The following is a 19335-nucleotide window of genomic DNA, read 5'->3' as shown; positions in this document are numbered from 1 at the left end:
GCCGGCTCAGTGGATTGCTCAGATTTCCGCGCAGGGAATCAACAAGTTGGACGTCAGAGACCCAGTTAGAAAGTCGGTAATTATAAAGACAACAGACGGACAAATATATAATGAAGGGAAGAAACCAGCGTAAAAAAGTAGAGAATACTCAAAATCAGAATGCCTCTCCCTCTACAGGGGATTGCAATTCCTCATCAGTAACGGAACAAGGCTTAATAGATTACACGTGTGTTCCAATAACAGAAGCAGGTTTCAAAACGTAGGTGATAAGAAACTTCTGTGAATTAAAAGAACTTGTTCTAACCCAATGCAAAGAAACTAAGAACCTTGAAAAAAGGTTTGACGAAATGTTAACGAGAATGGACAATTTAGAGAAGAATATAAGTGAATTGATGGAGCTGAAAAACACAACACGAGAACTTCACGAAGCATGCACAAGTTTAAACAGTCGAGTTGATCAAGCAGAAGGAAGGATATCAGAAGTCGAGGACCAGCTCAGTGAAATGAAACGAGAAGACAAGAATGCAGAAAAAAGGATGAAAAGGAATGAGCAAAGTCTCCAGGAAATATGGGACTATGTGAAAAGACCTAATTTACGTTTGATAGGTGTACCTGAATGTGATGAAGAGAATGAATCCAAGTTGGAAAATACTCTTCAGGATATCATTCAGGAAAATTTTCCCAACCTGGCAAGGCAGGGTAATATTCAACTCCAGGTAATACAGAGAACACCACAAAGATATTCTTCAAGAAGACCAACCCCAAGGCACATAATCGCCAGATTTATTAGGGTTGAAATGAAGGAGAAAATACTAAGGGCAGCCAGAGAGAAAGGTCAGGTTACCCATAAAGGGAAACCTATCAGACTTAACAGCAGATCTCTCAGCAGAAACCCTACAAGCCAGAAAAGAGTGGGGACCAATATTTAACATCCTTAAAGAAAAGAACTTTCAACCCAGAATTTCCTATCCAGCCAAACTAAGCTTTATGAGCGAAGGAAAAATTAAATCTTTTGCGAACAAACAAGTACTTAGAGAGTTCACCACCACTAGGCCTGCTTTACAAGAGCTTCTGAAAGAAGCACTATACATATAAAGGAACAACCAATATTAGCCTTTCCAAAAATATATCAAAAAGCAAAGAACTTCAACACAATAAAAAATTTACATCAACTAATGGGCAAAACAGCCAGCTAGCATCAAACGCCGGTATTAAACTTGTATATATTTTAATTGGATAAAAAGCCAAAACCCATCGGTATGCTGCATCCGGGCCCATCTTACATGCAACAATACACAAAGACTCAGAGAGAAGGAGGAAGATTTACCAATCAAACAGAGAGTAAAAATAAACTAATAAACAAAAAGTAGGAGATGCAATTCTCGCCTCTGATAAAGTAGACTTTAAAGTAACAAAGATCAAAAGAGGTGAGGAATGACATTACATAATGGCAAAAGGATCAATGCAACAAGAAGAGCTAACAATTCTATAGATCAACGAGATAGAAAATTAACAAGGATATTCAGAACTTGAACTCAGACCCGGAACAAGTAAACTTAATAAACATTTATAGAACTCTCCACTTCAAATACACAAAACATACATTACCACCTCACACCTATTCCAAAGGTGACTATATAATTGGAAGTAAATCACTCCTCAGTAATCGCATAGCATTTCATAGGTTTAAATTAAATACTGGTTGGCTGTTTGTTTGTTATCTTCTTCCCTTATTCCTTCCTGACTACATCATTAAGTATAATTATCAGTATAAAAGAGGTTTTCAATACCCATTACTAAATTGCATTCTAGCCTGGGCAAGAAAGCAATACTCCCATTCTCTCTCCCTCTTTCTTTTCCTTCTCCCTCCTCCCCATTCTCTCTCTCTCTTTCTCTTCCTTTTTCCTCCTTCCTATTCTCTCTCTTTCTCTTTAAAAAAAAAATAAAATAAAAAATAAAAATAAAAAAAAAAAGATGCTCAACATCACTAATTATCAGAAAAGTACAAATCAAAACCACAATAATATATCACCTTACATCTATTAGGATGACTATTACAAAAACAAAAAACAGAAAATAAATATCAGTGAAGATGTGGAAAAACTGGAACCCTTGTACATTGTTGATGCAACTGTAAAATGGTACAAAAAGACTAAATATAGAACTACCATATGATTCAGCAATCACATTTCTTTGTATATGTCCAAAGGAACTGAATGCAGAGTCTCAGTGAGATATTTGCACACTCATTCATAGCAGCACTATTCACAATAGGCAAGAGGTGGAAGCAGCCCAAATATCCATCAATGGATGAACAAAAAGTAGTATATACATATGAAAGAATACTAGTCAACCTTAAAAGGGGCAAATCTAAGAGTGTTTAAAAAATTTTATATATATAATGTATATGTGTGTGTGTGTGTATATATATATATACATATATATATATCTTCAAATCTCTTTAAAAGAGAACTGACAAAAGTTAGAGATGAACAATATAGTTCAGGATTTATAATATGCAGCACAAATAACAGCACAAAGTTTCAGAAAGTGGAAACAGTGTAATATTAAAAGGTTTTCATAAAATATATGAAGTAGTTTTTTGACTCCAAAGGAGACTGTGATAATGATGTATACTAGCTGCTACAAACAAAAACTACAAGAAAAAAGAGCTATAGACAAGTCAAAAAAGGATATAAAATGAAGTCACAAAAATACTCAAAGAATCCAAAGAAGAGAAAAGGAACAGATGAGACAAAAAACAAATAGCAAGATGAAAGACTTAAACCCAATAATATCAATAATCACATTAAATGTAAATGGTCTGGGCCAGGCACGGTGGCTCACACCTGTAATTCGAGCACTTTGGGAGGCCTAAGCAGTCAGATCACCTGAGGTCGAGAGTTCAAGACCAGCCTGACCAACATGGGGAAACCCCATCTCTACTAAAAATAGAAAAAACTAGCTGTGTGTGGTGGCATATGCCTGTTGTCCCAGCTACTCAGGAGGCTGAGGGAGGAGAATCACTTGAACCCGGGAGGTGGAGGTTGCAGTGAACCGAGACTGTGCCACTGCACTCCAGCTTAGGCAACAAGAGCAAAACTCCATCTCAAAAAAAAAAAAAGATCCAAATTAAAAGGCAGAGATTAGGAAATTGGATTTTAAAAAGCAAGACCCAAGACCCAAAAGCAAGACCTATTTTTATGTGTATCTGTCAAAAACTCACTTAAATATAAACATAAAAAGGTAGAAAGTAGGGGGCAGGAGCAGTGGCTCATGCCTGTAATCCCAACACTTTGGGAGGCAGAGGCAGATGGATCACCTGAGGTCAGGAGTTCAAGACCAGCCTGGTCAATATGGTGAAACCCCGTCTCTACTAAATATACAAAAATCAGTCAGGCCTGGTGGCAGGCGCCTGTAATCCCAGATACTCTTGAGGCTGTGACAGGAGAATCACTTGAATCTGGGAGGCAGAGGTTGCAGTGAGCCAAGATCGTGCCATTGCACTCCAGCCTGGGTAACAAGAGGGAATCTCCATCTCAAAAAAAAAAAAAAGGTAGGAAGTAAAAGGATGAGAAAAAATATCATGTTAACACTAATAAAAAGAAAGCTTGAACAGCTATACAAAGTAGATTTTGGAGCAAAATATATTACCAGGATTAAAGAGGTCCATTTCAAATGATAAGGGAATCCAATTCACCAAGCAATCATAACAATCATAAATATGCATGCACTCAGCAATAGAACTTCAAAATATATGATGCAAAAACTTACAGAATTCCAAGGAGAAATCAGCAAGTCCACATTTATAGAGATTCAATACCATTCTTCCAAAAATTGATAACAAGTAGACAAAATTAACAAGGATATATAGAAGACATGAACAATTCTATCAACCAACTTGACTTGATTGACTTTTTTTTTTTTTTTTGAGACAGAGTCTCCCTCTGTTACCCAGGCTGGAGTGCAGTGGCGCGATCTCAGCTCACTGCAACCTCCACCTCCCAGACTCAAGGGATTCTTCTGCCCCAGGCTCCTGAAGAGCTAGAACTACAGGCATGTACCACCACACTTGGCTAATTTTTTGTATTTTTAGTAGAAATGAGGTTTCAACATGTTGGCCGGGCTGGTCTCGAACTTCTGACCTCAAATGATCTGCCTCCCTGGCGTCCCAAAGTGCTGGGATTACAGGCATGAGCCACAGCACCCAGCCTTGATTGACAATTACAAATCACTCCACCCAACATTCTTTTCAAGTGTGAATAAATCATTGGCCAAGGTAGACCATATTCTGGGCCATAAAATAAGCCTCAATAAATTTAAAATGATTCAAAACATACACTGTATGTTCTTTGACCAGATCGAAATCAAGTTAGAAATAAGTAACTAAAAAATATCTGAAAAATCACCAAGTATTTGGAAATTCATCTATATACTTATAAATAACCGGTAAAGTCAAAGAAGTCACAAAGGAATTTATCAAGGATTCTGAACTTGAATGAAATGAAAACAACATATTAAAATTTGTAAGATACAGTCAAAACACTAATTAGGAGAGAATTTCATAGAATTAAACACTCATTTCAGAGAAGATTCTTATAAATGTTTCAAATTATGAGCTAAGCTTCCAACTTGATTCCAGCAAATCAAGAGCAAATAAAATGCAAAATAAACAGTAAAAACAAAAATAATAAAGATGAATAGAAACCAGTGAAACTGAAAATAGAAAATCAATACAGAAAACTAAAAACTGGTTCTTTCAGAGGATTGATAAAACAGATCAATAAACCTCTAGCCAGGAGAATAGGAGAGAAAAGAGAAAATACATCAGAGTTGGAATGAGAGGACAGCACTATATGTCTTATAGACAGTAAAAAGATTAATTAGGGAATGTCATGAATAATTTTATGCCAATGAATTTAACAACTTTAGATTAAATGAACAGATTCCTAGGAAAATACAAACTATCAATGCTAACTCAAGAAGTTATAAACTGAGTAAGTCTTTGTCTATTAAAGAAATTGAATTTACAGTTAAAATTCTTCCCACAAAGAAAACCCCAAGCCTACATATGCAAGTTACTTAGTACTGTCTGAAGTTTAAGATATATGGAAGGATCAAATATTTATTAACTATCAAGTGCAGACACTAAGGATATAATTTTGATATTATGTTAGTATTTCAGCAAAATTATTCTGAAGGAAACTGTGTGAAGAAATGATTAGTGTAAGGCTAAATTAAAAGGAAGTAAATGACAATAATTTGGGGACAATAATGAGGGTCTGAACTAAGTCAGTGCCAATGGTTGTTTTGTTTTGTTTTTCCTTAATTGTGGGTGTTGGGACAAGGCATGATTGAAAGATAGATGATTAGTAGACAGAAGGACCAGATGTAGTGATTGACTGGCAATAAAAGATACAGAGAGGAACCACATAACTCTTGGCTTGAACACTAAAAGAACCCTCATTAAGACTGGGTGTGGTGGCTCATGACTGTAATCCCAGCCCTTTGGGAGGCCCAGGTGGGTTGATCACCTGAGGTCAGGAGTTCAAGACCAGTCTGGCCAACATGGTGAAACCCTGTCTCTATTAAAAATACAAAAATTAGCTGGGGGGCAGGAGAATCACTTGAACCCAGGAGAAGGAGGTTGTAGTGAGCCTAGATCACACCATTGCACTCCAGCCTGGGCGACAAGGGCAAAACTCGGTCTCAAAAGAAAACCTCATTCACTCATTAAGACAAAGACTACAAAAGTAAAGATTTGGGAACAAGAAGATGTGTTTGTTTTTCAACAAATGATACATTCATGCATTCCAACACCCAAAAGACACACACAGGAAATCCGTGCAGTCAAATCAGTTTGCTCTATCTCCCAGGATTACTTGCAATTAAAGCATTCCCGTAACTATACAATTAATAGCTTTTCTCTGTCAAATAATTTTAGAAATAAAAAAGAAAGTGGTTAAGAGATTTGAGAAAAAAAGTCCCTTTTCCTATACACTTAATTCACTGAAACTCTACTTCACTGATTTTTTTCATTGTCATTTGGAATAGCAAAACCTTATTTATACACTCCAACTGATTTTATGAGTTTGATATACTTTCTTCAGAAAAAAAAAGTTGATCATGTGAAACTCTCTCCCGATATTTTCCCTTCTTTTGTGTGGCTGAAATGATTCTTTATTCAACTCTGCCTGTTGAATCCTATTGCCTCCTTTTAAGGTTTTATTTGCTTGTTTGCCATTTTCTGGCTTCTCTTTTACAACACTCGTGCGCATGTGCACACATACACCTATTTAACTTAGTCAAATAACTGCAACAACCACTTTTTTAGCTAGTCTTAGAAACCAAGAATATGTCAAGTGCTTTACATACATTATCTCATTTAATTCTTAAAATCTCACAAAGTAGGTAACACCATTTAATGAACAAATAAAACTGAACCTCAAAAAATTACATAATGAGTACAATGTCACACAACCAGTGGATGGTAGAATTGGGACTTGAACCTAGGTCTATAGACTACCAAAACTTATGCCACCTAATTTTTATAAATTTTCTGCTATCTGTAACAGAGCCTATACAGGTCTTCCTAAAGTACTTTCAGTCATGCAACAAATATGAGTGACTATATGTCTTTAAAATTTCTGTAGATATACTTTTAACAGCTCCTTTCTTGTACTGTTTTTGCAACTGGAAAGCTGCATACTATGCACTTTTTTACCCTTTACTTCCTCTCATTAAATGTCAAATTTAATCATGTTATGATTATTATCAGGTAGTGGTTCAGCCACGGCTATTTCCTGCTCCAGTTCCTGTTCACTACCTAGAATGAGATCCAGCAGATTTTCATTCCTAGTGCTCGAAAACTACCTGTTCTAGGAAGCAGTCAGGTTTTCTCACCCGAAAATTCATTTCTATCTTTTGCGTCATGTTAGCAATTTGCTTAAGACTAACAAGGTGGACTAAAAACGCAGCTTTCCTAAATGTCACTTAATATTTTCTACTTAGTCATATGATTCTGGTCATCAAGTGATATTTCAGATTTGTAAATTTAATCTGAATATTTATGGTTCTGCATTAATCTGAGAAGAAGACAAAAGCATGCGACTTTCTCAGATTTTCAAGAGGAGTCCCAATTTAAAACACACTGGAGCCAGGCATGGTGGTTCACATCTGTAATCCTAAGACTTGGGGAGGTCAGGGTGGGAGAATCACTTGAGGCCTCTAGCCTGGCCAACTTAGCAAAACCTGCATCTACAAAAAAATAAAAATTAAAAAATTAGCTGGACACAGTGGCGCATGCCTGCAGGTCTAGCTACTCAGGAAGTTGAGGGAACAGATCGCCTGAGCCTGTGAGTTCAAGGTTACAGTGATTGCGCTACTGTAAGCTGGAAGACAGAATAAGACCCTGTCTCAAAATAAAAATGTTCTATTCCACTATCATGTATCAAATAGGAGTTAAGAAAAGACAGTCAAAATATATGCAAACGGGAGTTTGCAATAATGACTCCATGTGGCTACAGACCAGGTAAAGAGGATAAGGGATGGCAACAGTCACTATGGGATTCTTCCTTGAGTCTTAATTTGCACTGGGAAAATAAGTAGTGAAGGTAAATATTAAATAAACACATGCAATAATGGACAAACTGTTGAGGTTCTCCTATAATTTTAGTATCTAAGTATGCAATTTCTGATCATCAAAACTGGGTGGTACTCACTTTGCCCAACCACATTTACATACCATTATCATTTAAAGCTGGTCTTCACACATGTATTTTATATAAAGTTACAATAACCATTCCCTCAACAATCCATATTTCTGTTATGAGACTTTGCTGCTTCCTGCTCTGCATGGCATGCCCTCTTTCCCCATCTACGAACACCACCTCCGGACCTTTTAGGCTTCAGTGGTAGCTCCCCTCAAACTTAACCAGTTCTCTCTTAAAATTATTTACTGTTTCTTTTTCTTTTCTTTTTATTTTTTTTTTTTGAGACGGAGTCTCACTCTGTCACCCAGGCTGGAGTGCAGTGGTGTGATCTCGGCTCACTGTAACCTCAACCTCCCAGGTTCAAGCAATTCTCCTGTCTCAGCCTCCCAAGTAGCTAGGACTTACAGGTGCATGCCACCACGCCCCGCTAATTTTTTTTGTTTTTTGGGGTTTTTTTTGCATTTTTAGTAGAGAAAGGGTTTCACCATATTGATCAGGTTGGTCTTGAACTCCTGACCCCGTGATCCACCCGCGATGGCCTCCCAAAGTGTTGGGTTTACAGGCGTGAGCCACCGCACCCGGCTTGACTGTATTTTGACTGTAATCTGTCACATGAGGTCAAGTGTCTTGTGGCATCATCTTGGCACTCAAAAAGTTTCAGATTTTGGAGCATTTCAGATTTTCAGTTTACAGATGCTCAATCTGTATACACTGTATTGTATTATCATCATTTGTTCAAATATCCATCTCTCCCACCAAATGGATGCTCCTCAAATACAGAGAAGGTGACTCCATCTCTTTATCTTCAGCAACATCCGACAGTGCCTACATCTCAAAGTGTTATTGTGTACAATAGTGGATTCAATTTATGGTTTTGCAGCATTATTTTCCACTCAGTAGTATCCTACTATAAAGTCTCCACGAAGCCAATTATACTGCGACAATACAGTATAAGGGCTTGGAATGCAGGTTTTGGAATCAGACTGCTTAGGTGTCTACTGACTCATTAGAGAAGAAATCTCGAACATATGAGTTAAACTAAGTCTTGGTTTGCTTATCTATAAAATGATGGTAATCAGTACCCATCTCACAGGACTAAAAGGTTAAATAAGATAATATACAAGTAGTCCAACTACTTTGAGTCTCATTTTATCCACATGCCACCCAAAATTCTCTTCAGTGTAGTGACGCTTTTTTCATTACAAATTCCTTGCAATTTTGCATTAAATGGACCAGTCAAAAAGGTTCATGCTTTAAAAATTGGGCGAGCCATTATTTTTAGGGCCAACTGTCCAGTGCCAGTTTGGGCTCAAAAAGAGTCTACTCTTGGAGGCTTCACTATGCAAGAGTGCCCCCATTGTATACTATACTTCTTTACTGACCACATTTTCATGCTCTACCAGAAAGTGGTCAAAATTAGAACACGAAAACTCTCCGCCTCACTAACACCTAACTTAAAACTATCAGACGCATTCAGACAGCTAGTCTGTGTGGGAGGCAGGCTATTTCTGGAGCAAAAAAAATTCCTGGAACCACTATGCGTCTGGTCCCAGACATGGCTCATTCTCCCCAGACCTCCAGATTCCTCTCCTCCAGGTTATGGAGGTTGAGCCACTACAAACGATAAAGCATATCCATTTCCTTCTCTTAAAATTTGCAGTCCATACACCATATCCAAGTTAGGATTTCAAATTGTTATGCTAGTTTATGGCCCTTTAGGCTAAAGTGTACAGTTTCCAAATTCTCAGAATTCACCTTCCAATATTAAAAATATGGTGAAAAAAGGCCCAGTTTGAAAGAAAATAAACTTTACAAAAATACCTGAAAACAAGATCAAATAGTAAGTCTCTAGCCAATGTCTTGGAGGAAAAAAAAAATGATACAAATGTTTAAAAATGGCAAAAGCTAACCAAAAGCTGTAAAATTAAAGTATCACACCTAAAAAGTAGTCTAAAAGTAAGCAGGATATACTATTAACAAAGAAAGCAACTGAAAACTACAAAATATTTAATATTCACCATGAATTTCAAATTACTTGGCATGTAAAGTACACACTGAGATTAATAAATTGTTCCAGATCCTGTACTTGCCAGGTTAGTATAAAGCAGTTCCTTGTTTTTGCCAGGCTAAAACTAAAAAGGGTGACAGATAGTGACAGAATGATCCCTAAAGTTACACAAGGAGGTGCTGAGTTAGAAAGCCATAACTCGAAGGACAATACCAGAACGCCGGCTGTCAACATTGGGCAGCTAAAAATAAGAAAAGATGTAGCATGCTGATGGAGCAGGGCATTGTTTCCAGACGGGAAATATCCCTTAAGGCCGGTGCCTAGTATCTCAGTACCCGCTCCGTAATGTTGGGAGCAGAAAACTCGATCGCCGCCTGCTCAGAGGGGGCAGGGCAGCGACCCTCCTTCCACCTCCTCCAGCGCGCGAGCCACCGCCCCCTCCCGAGCCCGCTCCTCCGGCCGCTAGCCGACCTCTCCCCGACCGCCGGGCTCGCCACCCGAGACCCCTGAACGCCCTTCCAGGACCCGACGACCCCTCAGCACAGCGCCAAGGGAAGGAAGCAAAGGACAGGGGCCTGGGAGCGGGGCCGGAGGAGCGGGCGGCGGTGCTGGGCTTCGGCCAGTCACCATCAAGGCTTGAAGACCGCGCGGGCTCGGGAGAAAGGCGGCTGAGCCTTCGCCACCGGTCGAATGAGAGGAGGGAGCCGCGGCTGACCCCGGCCCTCAGCTACTGGAGACTGCTTGGAGAGTCACCGGCCGCAGGCGGCGACGCGTTGGCCCGGGAGCCCCCACCTCCATCCCGACAACCGCTCTCCTCCCTCGTCCCGATCCATCCTCGAGATTCTGTCAGAACTCGATGACCTCCACACGGCCCACCCGAGCGCGGAGGTGATACCGCTCTTACCGTAGGAGCAGGCGCCGCGCCGCTAGGAGGCGGCTGAGGTGCGCGCGGGAGACACCGAAGCTAGCGCCGCGGCCGCCAGAGCCCGAGGAGCCACAACGAGGCTCCCAGCGGGCGCGCTGCCTCCAAAGCGTTGCCCCGCCCCCTCTCCCGCAGGATTTTGCGCCGGAGCCTGCAGTCACTGCGCGCGGGCGGGGAGGACGGGAGAAGGGGCGGGGCGCCCCGAGGGGGCGGAGCTGAGCGCCGGCTTGGTCTGATTAACATCTGTAGGCCCAATGGGAGCACGGAAACTCCAGGCTGAGCTTGGACTGACTTCCCTCCTAACCCGTGACAGTAGAGAGGCGGGACCAATGGATTCTTTTATTGCCGCCTTTCTGTCGAACCCGAATGTAAAGAAAGGTCGGTTGGTTTGCACTGGCCGACAAATGGTCCAATTGCCGTGAGAAAAGGGGCCTCTGAATCCAGATTGGCGTCGTCTCTACCTATAGGGTAGACTCAGGGGCGGTGAGAACCAGCCCCGGATGTGGGCGCGGCCCTGAGGTAGAACTGTGAGAGCCTCTACCGCGGTGGATTGGGGAGGCGGAACTGAAATTTTTTTCCTAATTATCATGTGACGGATTCTGGATTTAATGGGGGGAAAAGTGCGGAAAAGGACAAGGATCCAAACTGGCGAATTTCCTGATCTTCGCGCCCGTTTCCGCTCTCCCGCCGGCGGCGTTGCCAGGTGAGTCCGAGGCTCTGCCCTAGCCTGCACCGTGCACCTGAGCTGGCCTCCGGATTCCTCCGTGGGCTGTGCGGCCGACCCCCAATCCATCACACAGCCAGCCCCAAACGCGCACACACCTGCTTGGTTCCAGGGCTTCTGTGACCATCCAGCATGAACCGTGTTAAACTTCGTGTGCTAGGCCCACAGTCCATAAACGGGGGACGTCCTGGTGAGGCGCCGCGAGCCGACCATCGGTGTTTGCAGAAGGGCAAGGATAGTTTAGGAACGTCCTGAAGTTCCAGAGGCAAGTAGGCCCCCAGATCAGCGAAGTTGTAAGCGGAACGCTGTTCCTTTGGCCGAGGCTGTTGCAGCACGGGCTTTTCGAAGTTGACTCACTATGAAGAATTTGTGGGCTCATGAAGCAAAATTACCTTTGGGATGAGGCAGGCTCACTTGGTAGAGTACTGGCAGTGGCGAGAGAAGGGAAATGGGGGCTGATACTTAGACGCAGACAATGTGGGTAGGGCTCTGTATATTTCCACACGGGGGTAATTCCGAAGGTTTTAAAAATAGGAATCATTATTTAACTGTCTTCCTAATACCAGAAATAACCACCTTAAATGGGAAACATTTTAGTTGAGCACATTTTTGGAGTACGCACCTCCTCCTCTCATATGGAGAGAATAGTAGGAAACGTAACTACTGCCTAAATTGATGAAGACATAAATATAAAATTGGGGTCGTATGTCGTCGTTGTAGTTCAGCATGCGAGCATACAATCCTTCAGTCGTCATTTAAGTATCAGCAGTGCTTCCCCATTGAGAGTATTTTCGTGCAAGAACATAACATAATTTTCTGGCATCCCACATTATACATCTTATAGGAACGATAAGATTGTTACTTGCATCCTTTCACCTCCAGCCCTAAAACCATGGTGAGTGCAGCCAATCATAAGAAAAAAAAATGAAGCTTGTCTTATCCGATGGCAGATGGAAAAGTAAACCTTTTTTTAGAGGTTCACAGAAACGTCCAGATTGATTGGAGATGGGGATTGTGCAGTTTACAGGATGAAATCCATCCATGGCTATTAACACAGACCCCTCCAACCCTGCTTCCAAATTCAGTCCCACATCCCACTATATGACAGCCTCTGGCCAGGAAAGGAAACCAACACAGAAAAATTACTCCTTAGGAGCAAAAAGTACTGCAGTATGAAGCCTCTGCCAATTAAGTAAACAAGTTTAACTGCCACTAGATGGATGTAAGGGGAAAGAGGTGAGTTAGGAGACTCATACTTAATTGTTGAAATAAAACAGATATGTTCTCTTGCACCAGAATAGCCACCATTTAAAGTAGTATAGATTTGTTTAAAGTAGTATAGATGTTGCACAGTACATCAAGATTGGTTCTAAAATACAGTTAATTGAGCACACTAATCTAGGGCATTTGGCTCATTTAGCTAATTTCTTCACCTTTTCCTTGTTATCTTCCTGCATCTTTCCTTCTACCTTGCATGTTTTTGTTCCTATCCCTAGCACCTTCTGATCTTTTTCTCTTTCTGTCAGGTATCTTCTCTCATCTTCAGTGTCATTCCCCATTGCTTTATTTCTCTGTTTATAGTCATAATTAAATTCTTCCTTTCCTGAAAATTTCTTCTTTCAGTTTCATATACCTCATCTTTCATTTTCTCTTCGCCAAATGACTCAAAGGAATACAATGTTCTCCACTGTTTCCATTTCTGGATCTTCTGTTTACTCCTTAACCAACTGCATGCAGTCTCTGGCTTCTAATTTCCCATTCTACTTATCCTTTTTCCAAATGGTCATAAAGATTGGTATAATAAACTTGAATAAGCAGAGGAACATGTCATAAACCTATATGTGAAGATTAAATGTAATAAATGCTATCCCTAAGTTTTATGCATTCACAATCAAAATTCCAAGTTTTTAAAAATCAGCTTAGCAAATTCAGCATTAGCGCAAAATAGAAAATATTCTATACCTGAATGGAACCTTAGAGGAAAAAAGCAGAAAATATTCTAGAAGAGAGGCCGACACTTTGGGAGGCCGAGGTGGGTGGGTCACCTTAGGTCAGGAGTTCAAGACCAGCCTGGCCAACTTGGTGAAACCCTGTCTTACTAAAAAATGCTGAAAATTAGCCGGGCTTAATGGTGGGCGCCTGTAATCCCAGCTACTCAGGAGGCTGAGACAGGAGAATCACTTGAACCTGGGAGGCGGAGGTTGCAGTGAGCTGAGATTTTGCCATTGCACTCCAGCCTGGGCAACAAGAGCGAAACCCCATCTCAAAAAAAAAAAAAAACTATGCCACAAATCAGTGAGAGTATTGTTAAAAGAAAAAAATGTATATTATATCAGGAAAGGTATTTGTAAGAATTTTTATGAGAAAATAAGTGAGAATTTAAGAATATAAGTTCCAAATTATGTGAAAATCCAGTGTTATCAATGACTTTTATATTATTTAGCCCAACAACCTCTTTACAATCTTTTTGTTTTCTTTTTTTGAAACAGTGGGGGGTGTCTCACTCCGTCGCCCAGGTTGGAGTGCAGTGTGCAACACAGCTCACTGCAGCCTCAACTTCCCGGGTGCAGGTGATTCTCCCACTTCAGCCTTGCAAGTAGCTGGGAATACAGGCATGTGCTACTGTGCCTGACTAATTTTTTGTATTTTTAGTGGAGATGGGGTTTTGCCATGTTGCCCAGACTGGTCTTGAACTCCTGGGCTCAAGAGATGCACCTGCCTTGGATTCCCAAAGTGTTGGGACTACAGGCGTGAGCCACTGTGCCCGGCTACTAAAATCTTAATTCTACTTGATATCCTTGTGATTTTTATTAACCATTCCCTCCTTTTATTGATGGATTGACTGATGGAGACAGGATCTCACTCTGTTGACCAGGCTGGAGTGTAGTGGCACGATCTCATGGCTCACTCATTGTAACCTCGACCTCCTGGACTTAAGCAATCCTCCCACTTCAGCCTCTCAGTAGCCACCACGCCTGGCCAGTTTTTTATTTTTTGTAGAGACAGGGTTTCACTCTGTTGCCCTGGGTCGTCTGTAGCTCCTGGGCTCAAGTGATATGCCCAGCTTGGCCTCCCAAAGTACTGGGATTACTGGCATGAGCCACACACCCTTCCCATTCCCTCCTCTTAAAACTCTCTTCTCAGCTTGATACCACCTCTCCCCTTTTCACTACTTTGAATGTTTTTTTCTTTGTACCCCTTGAAAGTGAATGAAAAATTACAGATTTGCAAATGTAGAGGAAGATTAAGAGCATCTTTGCAGTGCAGGAATAAAGTCATAAGTGCCTGGACTCCAGTGATAGCACTGAAAAGGAATCACCTGACATTCTGAATAGAGCTCATACAGTGGATATGCTAAAAATTGTACTTTGTCACGGGCTATAGAGAATGGTGGATGTAATGTCAACGATCACTGTAAGTTTTAGAGGATTTGAAAGGAAGAATGGTAGAATGTTTTCACAATTAGGAAGTCAGTTGGGAAAGAGCCAGCTTTGTTCACTAGGAATGGAAGTGATTTATTTTTTCTGGTATCAAAACAATCTTGACTTTTTCTCCTTCTCTTAGGGTATTTTTCCTTTTTTTCGATCCTGCAACAGCCTCTTTAAACTGTTTAAATGAGAATGTCCTTGGCTCAGAGAGTACTGCTCACCTGGCTTTTCACGTTACTCTTCTTGATCATGTTGGTGTTGAAACTGGATGAGAAAGCACCTTGGAACTGGTTCCTCATATTTATTCCAGTCTGGATATTTGATACTATCCTTCTTGTCATGCTGATTGTGAAAATGGCTGGGCGGTGTAAGTCTGGCTTTGACCCTCGACATGGATCACACAATATTAAAAAAAAAGCCTGGTACCTCATTGCAATGTTACTTAAATTAGCCTTCTGCCTCGCACTCTGTGCTAAACTGGAACAGTTTACTACCATGAATCTGTCCTATGTCTTCATTCCTTTATGGGCCTTGCTGGCTGGGGCTTTAACAGAACTTGGATATAACGTCTTTTTTGTGAGAGACTGACTGCTAAGTACATCATCTCATTTCTATTGCTGTTCAACAAGTTACCATTAAAGTGTTCTGAATCTTTTCAAGCTTTATGAATACCAGAAAACTGAGGGAAAATGCCAAATGTAGTTGTATACTACTTCCATAAAACAGGATTGGTGAATCATGGACTTCTGCTCAGTCTACAGCTTAATTATTCAGCATTTGTTATTGAGATCTTTATTATCTCTATGTAAATAAAGTTTCTTTTGGACCTCATTTTTCTACATGACTCTTGAATAATATGTTGTATGTGGTCAGTATCTAAAGTAAGTAAATATAAAATCTTTAACCTACATGTTTGGGCTGGGTGCGGTGGCTCACACCTTGTAATCCCGACACTTTGGAAGTCCAAGGCTGGTGTATCAGGAGTTGGAGACCAGCCTGGCCAACATGGTGAAACCCGTCTCTACTAAAAGTACAAAAATTACCCAGGCGTAGTGGCGGGCACCTGTAATCCCGGCTACTCAGGAGGCTGAGACAGGAGAATCGCTTGAACCCGGGAGGTGGAGGTTGCACTGAGCCAAGATTGCACCACTGCACTCTGTCCTGGGTGACAAAGCAAGACTCTGTCTCAAAAAAACAAAAACAAAACCTACATGTTTGAATAGAAGTTTAATATACCATGGCTCTATTATGACCAAATAAATGGCCATGTGTGTTTCTAAATTATGAAGGAAAAAAACCTAGTGACTGAAACAGGGATGCCACTTTGTATTTACATTCAGAAAGAATCTAAGTTTGACAGATTCTTATTTAGGCTAAGTTCACTATTTCCTCTACCTTCTGGTTGGGACAAATAATTCAGAGGTGGCATGTTAAAACAGCAGAAAGGCCGGGCACAGTGGCTAATCCCTGTAATCTCAGCACTTTGGGAGGCTGAGGCAGGCAGATCACGAGGTCAAGAGATGAGACCATCCTGGCCAACCTGGCAAAACCCCATCTCTACTAAAAATATGAAAATCACCTGGGTGTGGTGGCGGGCATCTGTAGTCCCAGCTACTCGGGAGGCTAAGACAGGAGAATCATTTGAACTTGGGAGGCTGAGGGTGCAGTGAGCCAAGATCGCACCACTACACTCCAGCCTGGCAACAGAGCAAGACTCCATCTCAAAAAAAAAAAACAGCAGAAGCTTGCCACTTCCTAAAGTTCGAGGTACCTTATCCTGATTCTGTCAGGACAGGCCCAGTTTATGCCTATAGTCCTGGGGTCTCAAGGAATTAGTGCCCCTCTTGCTCTTAGAAGTATCTTGAATTAAGAGAGCATATGATCACCCTACCAAGGTACTAATCAATTCCAATGAAACAGAGGTGGCAGCACTTACAAAAATTCCAAAGAGGTTGAAGTGTCTTGTAGCCCTGAAGCACAATGATTGTTCTTACCCTATACAACCCTCACTTTTAGCTGTGAGAGAAATCTGAAGTGGCTTTTCTGTTTTAAAAACATCACACAAAAAGTGATTTCTGGCTACTGAAACAGGTCTAGTTCTCCCTTGTAATGACAGATAACACAAGTTTCACAACAGCAAATTAATACAGCTTAATTCACTAAGCATTTGAAACTAAAGAGCGAGGCTAAATAAATAAAAACAACTGCAAATGTTTTCATCTTATAGTTGGCAATAATATTTTTGGTATGTAAAAATAGGATAGAAAATAGTACTGGGAACTGAATGTTCCAGGCTTGATCAGATATGTCTAACTCAATTGAGAGATCCATGCTTTGGTTTATGGAATCATTATATAAATTCAAAGTAAAAGAAAGCTTACATCTCTCTGAAAAACCAGCCAAGAGGATTTTGGAGTACAGGAAAAAGGAAAAGAAGGGATGGCACCATGTGCAAACAATCAGCTAGGCCAGGAGTCAGCAAAATTTATCTGTAAAGGGCTGCTCAGTAAATATTTTAAGCTTTGTAAGTGATATGGTTTTTTTTGCAATTACTCAACTCAGTCCTTATGGCAGAAAAAGCAGCAATAGACCATGGCTATATCCCAATAAAACCTTATTTATTCATGGACACGAAATTTAAATTTCAAAAGATTTTCACATCACAAAATACAATTTTTACTTTTGTTTCAACCATTTAATGCCATGAAAACCATTCTTGCCTCACACACCATAGAAAAACTGGTGGTGGGTTAGATATGGCCTGATTTGCTGACCCCTGTGCTAGGCAATAAAAGCAGAAAGAAATTCTGTATGAGATGTGAAGAGGAAAGGTGGAACAGGTCTCTTGCTCCTGCAAACAGTTCTACAAAGAAGGAAGACAGAAATTAGGTAAGAATTGTATGTAAACAGCAAGACAATAACCAACCTGTTTACACATGAGGGTCAATGAATTTTAACAACATCTGAAGGATTCCCAGAAAGAACTGCCACACTAAAACACTTGAAGCAACACAATAAGTTATCATGGATGTGTGCCTCAGTACATACAACTGCATTAAAACATTAAGTAATGAAAGACATTAAAGATAGAAATCATGTTTCCCGGTAGAAAAATCAAAACAGATGGACTAATATGTAAACAATTAGTATTGTACAAAAATACATTCCTAGGTTTTAATTATAGGATTCTTCCTTTGTATTACAGAGATATTTACTAATAATGTTTATTAAGATTAAACACACAATGCCTCATGAAACTTAAACATCAGAGGCTCTTACCAAAGCCGTTTTTTTCTAGGTTAGCATGGATGTAACTTACTCTGGTTTGGGCAAAAGATTTGTTATCAACAGAGTAAAAGCAACCTGTGCACAAAAAAACTTTTTATAAGACTTGAAAATATAAAAAGGAGCTGAGTGCAGCAGTTCACGCCTGTGGTCCCAGCTACATGGAAGGCTGAGATGGGAGGATCACTTGAGCCCAGGAGTTCAACATTACAGTGAGCTATGATCATGCCACTGCACTCCAGCCTGGGTGGCAAAGTGAGACCCTGTCTCAAAAAAAAAAAAAGTCCCAGTGCAGTGGCTCACGGCTGTAATCCCAGCACTTTGGGAGGCCAAGGCGGGTGAATCATGTCAGGAGCTCAAAACCAGCCTGGCCAAGTCAAACCCCATCTCTACTAAAAATCCAAAAAATTAGCCGGGTGTGGTGGCAGGCACCTGTAATCCCAGTTTAGGAGGCTGAGGAAGGAGAATTTCTTGAACCTGGGAAGCAGAAGTTGCTGTAAACCAAGAATGTGCCATTGCTCTCCAGCCTGGGCAACAGGAGCAAAACTCCATCTCAGAAATAGAAAACATTCAAATGATCCAAAACTTAGTAACATTTCATGAATATAGGGACCAGATATGGTAGCCTCAACCAAACATATAAAACATGAACACAGGCCGGGCATGGTGGCTTACACCTGTAATCCCAGCACTTTGGGAAGCCGAGGTGGGCAGATCACAAGGTCAGGAGTTCAAGACCAGCCTGGCCAACATGGTGAAACCATCTCTACTAAAAATACAAAAATTAGCTGGGTGTGGTGGTATGCGCCTGTAATCCCAGCTACTGGGGAGGCTGAGGCGGGAGACTGGCTTGAACCCAGGAGGCAGAGGTTGCAGTGAGCCAAGATTATTGTGTCACCACACTCCAGTCTGAGTGACAGAGCAAGACTCCATCTCAAAAAAAAAAAAAGAAAACGTGAACACAAATCTACCAACGAGTTTTCAGCAACCAAGAAAAATACTTGTACAAAGCTTCAAGAAGTAGAGATCTATCCTTGTGTTCAAGCTTACTGCAATTTTAAAAGTTGTTAACCTTATAAATTTGGTCGTCCGGTTTTCCACTTTGCTTTTTCACAGTGCGGCAAATAAGAGGGAACTATTGACTAATGAACAGATGTGATAGCCAAAGGAGAGGAAGCCATAGAATGCTCTTCATACAAGGGCAGGCATATCACTATGCACCTGAGTCATCAGGAAAATCAGTTAATTTCTCTTTA

General features: G+C 40.8%; 2 protein-coding genes across 4 annotated transcripts in view; one reads left to right on the top strand and one right to left on the bottom strand.

Moving 5' to 3' along the window:
* PHTF2 (putative homeodomain transcription factor 2) overlaps positions 1 to 10822 on the bottom strand; it is a 175374-nt gene extending 164552 nt beyond the window's left edge. For 2 of the 3 annotated variants that reach the window (XM_012466553.2, XM_064374913.1), the window contains exon 1: positions 10625 to 10822. The gene's annotated coding sequence lies outside the window, so the exon portion shown is untranslated. Of the gene's footprint in view, positions 1 to 10512 lie in introns of all 3 variants that reach the window. The other variant, XM_064374907.1, reaches the window with a different exon arrangement.
* Positions 10823 to 11043: 221 nt separating this feature from the next.
* TMEM60 (transmembrane protein 60) lies at positions 11044 to 15625 on the top strand. The gene is made up of 2 exons (XM_021667868.2): positions 11044 to 11345; positions 14931 to 15625. The coding sequence occupies exon 2, from the start codon at positions 14981 to 14983 to the stop codon at positions 15380 to 15382; it is 402 nt and encodes a 133-aa protein (XP_021523543.2). The 5' UTR covers positions 11044 to 11345; positions 14931 to 14980; the 3' UTR covers positions 15383 to 15625.
* The last annotated feature ends 3710 nt before the right edge of the window (positions 15626 to 19335 follow it).

This window comes from Aotus nancymaae, unplaced genomic scaffold (genome assembly GCF_030222135.1).
Source record: "Aotus nancymaae isolate 86718 unplaced genomic scaffold, 86718_ANA_hifiasm-v0.15.2.pri h1tg000002l, whole genome shotgun sequence".
NCBI classification, from domain to species: domain Eukaryota; kingdom Metazoa; phylum Chordata; class Mammalia; order Primates; family Aotidae; genus Aotus; species Aotus nancymaae.
This window is presented reverse-complemented; position numbering and strand designations above follow the sequence as displayed.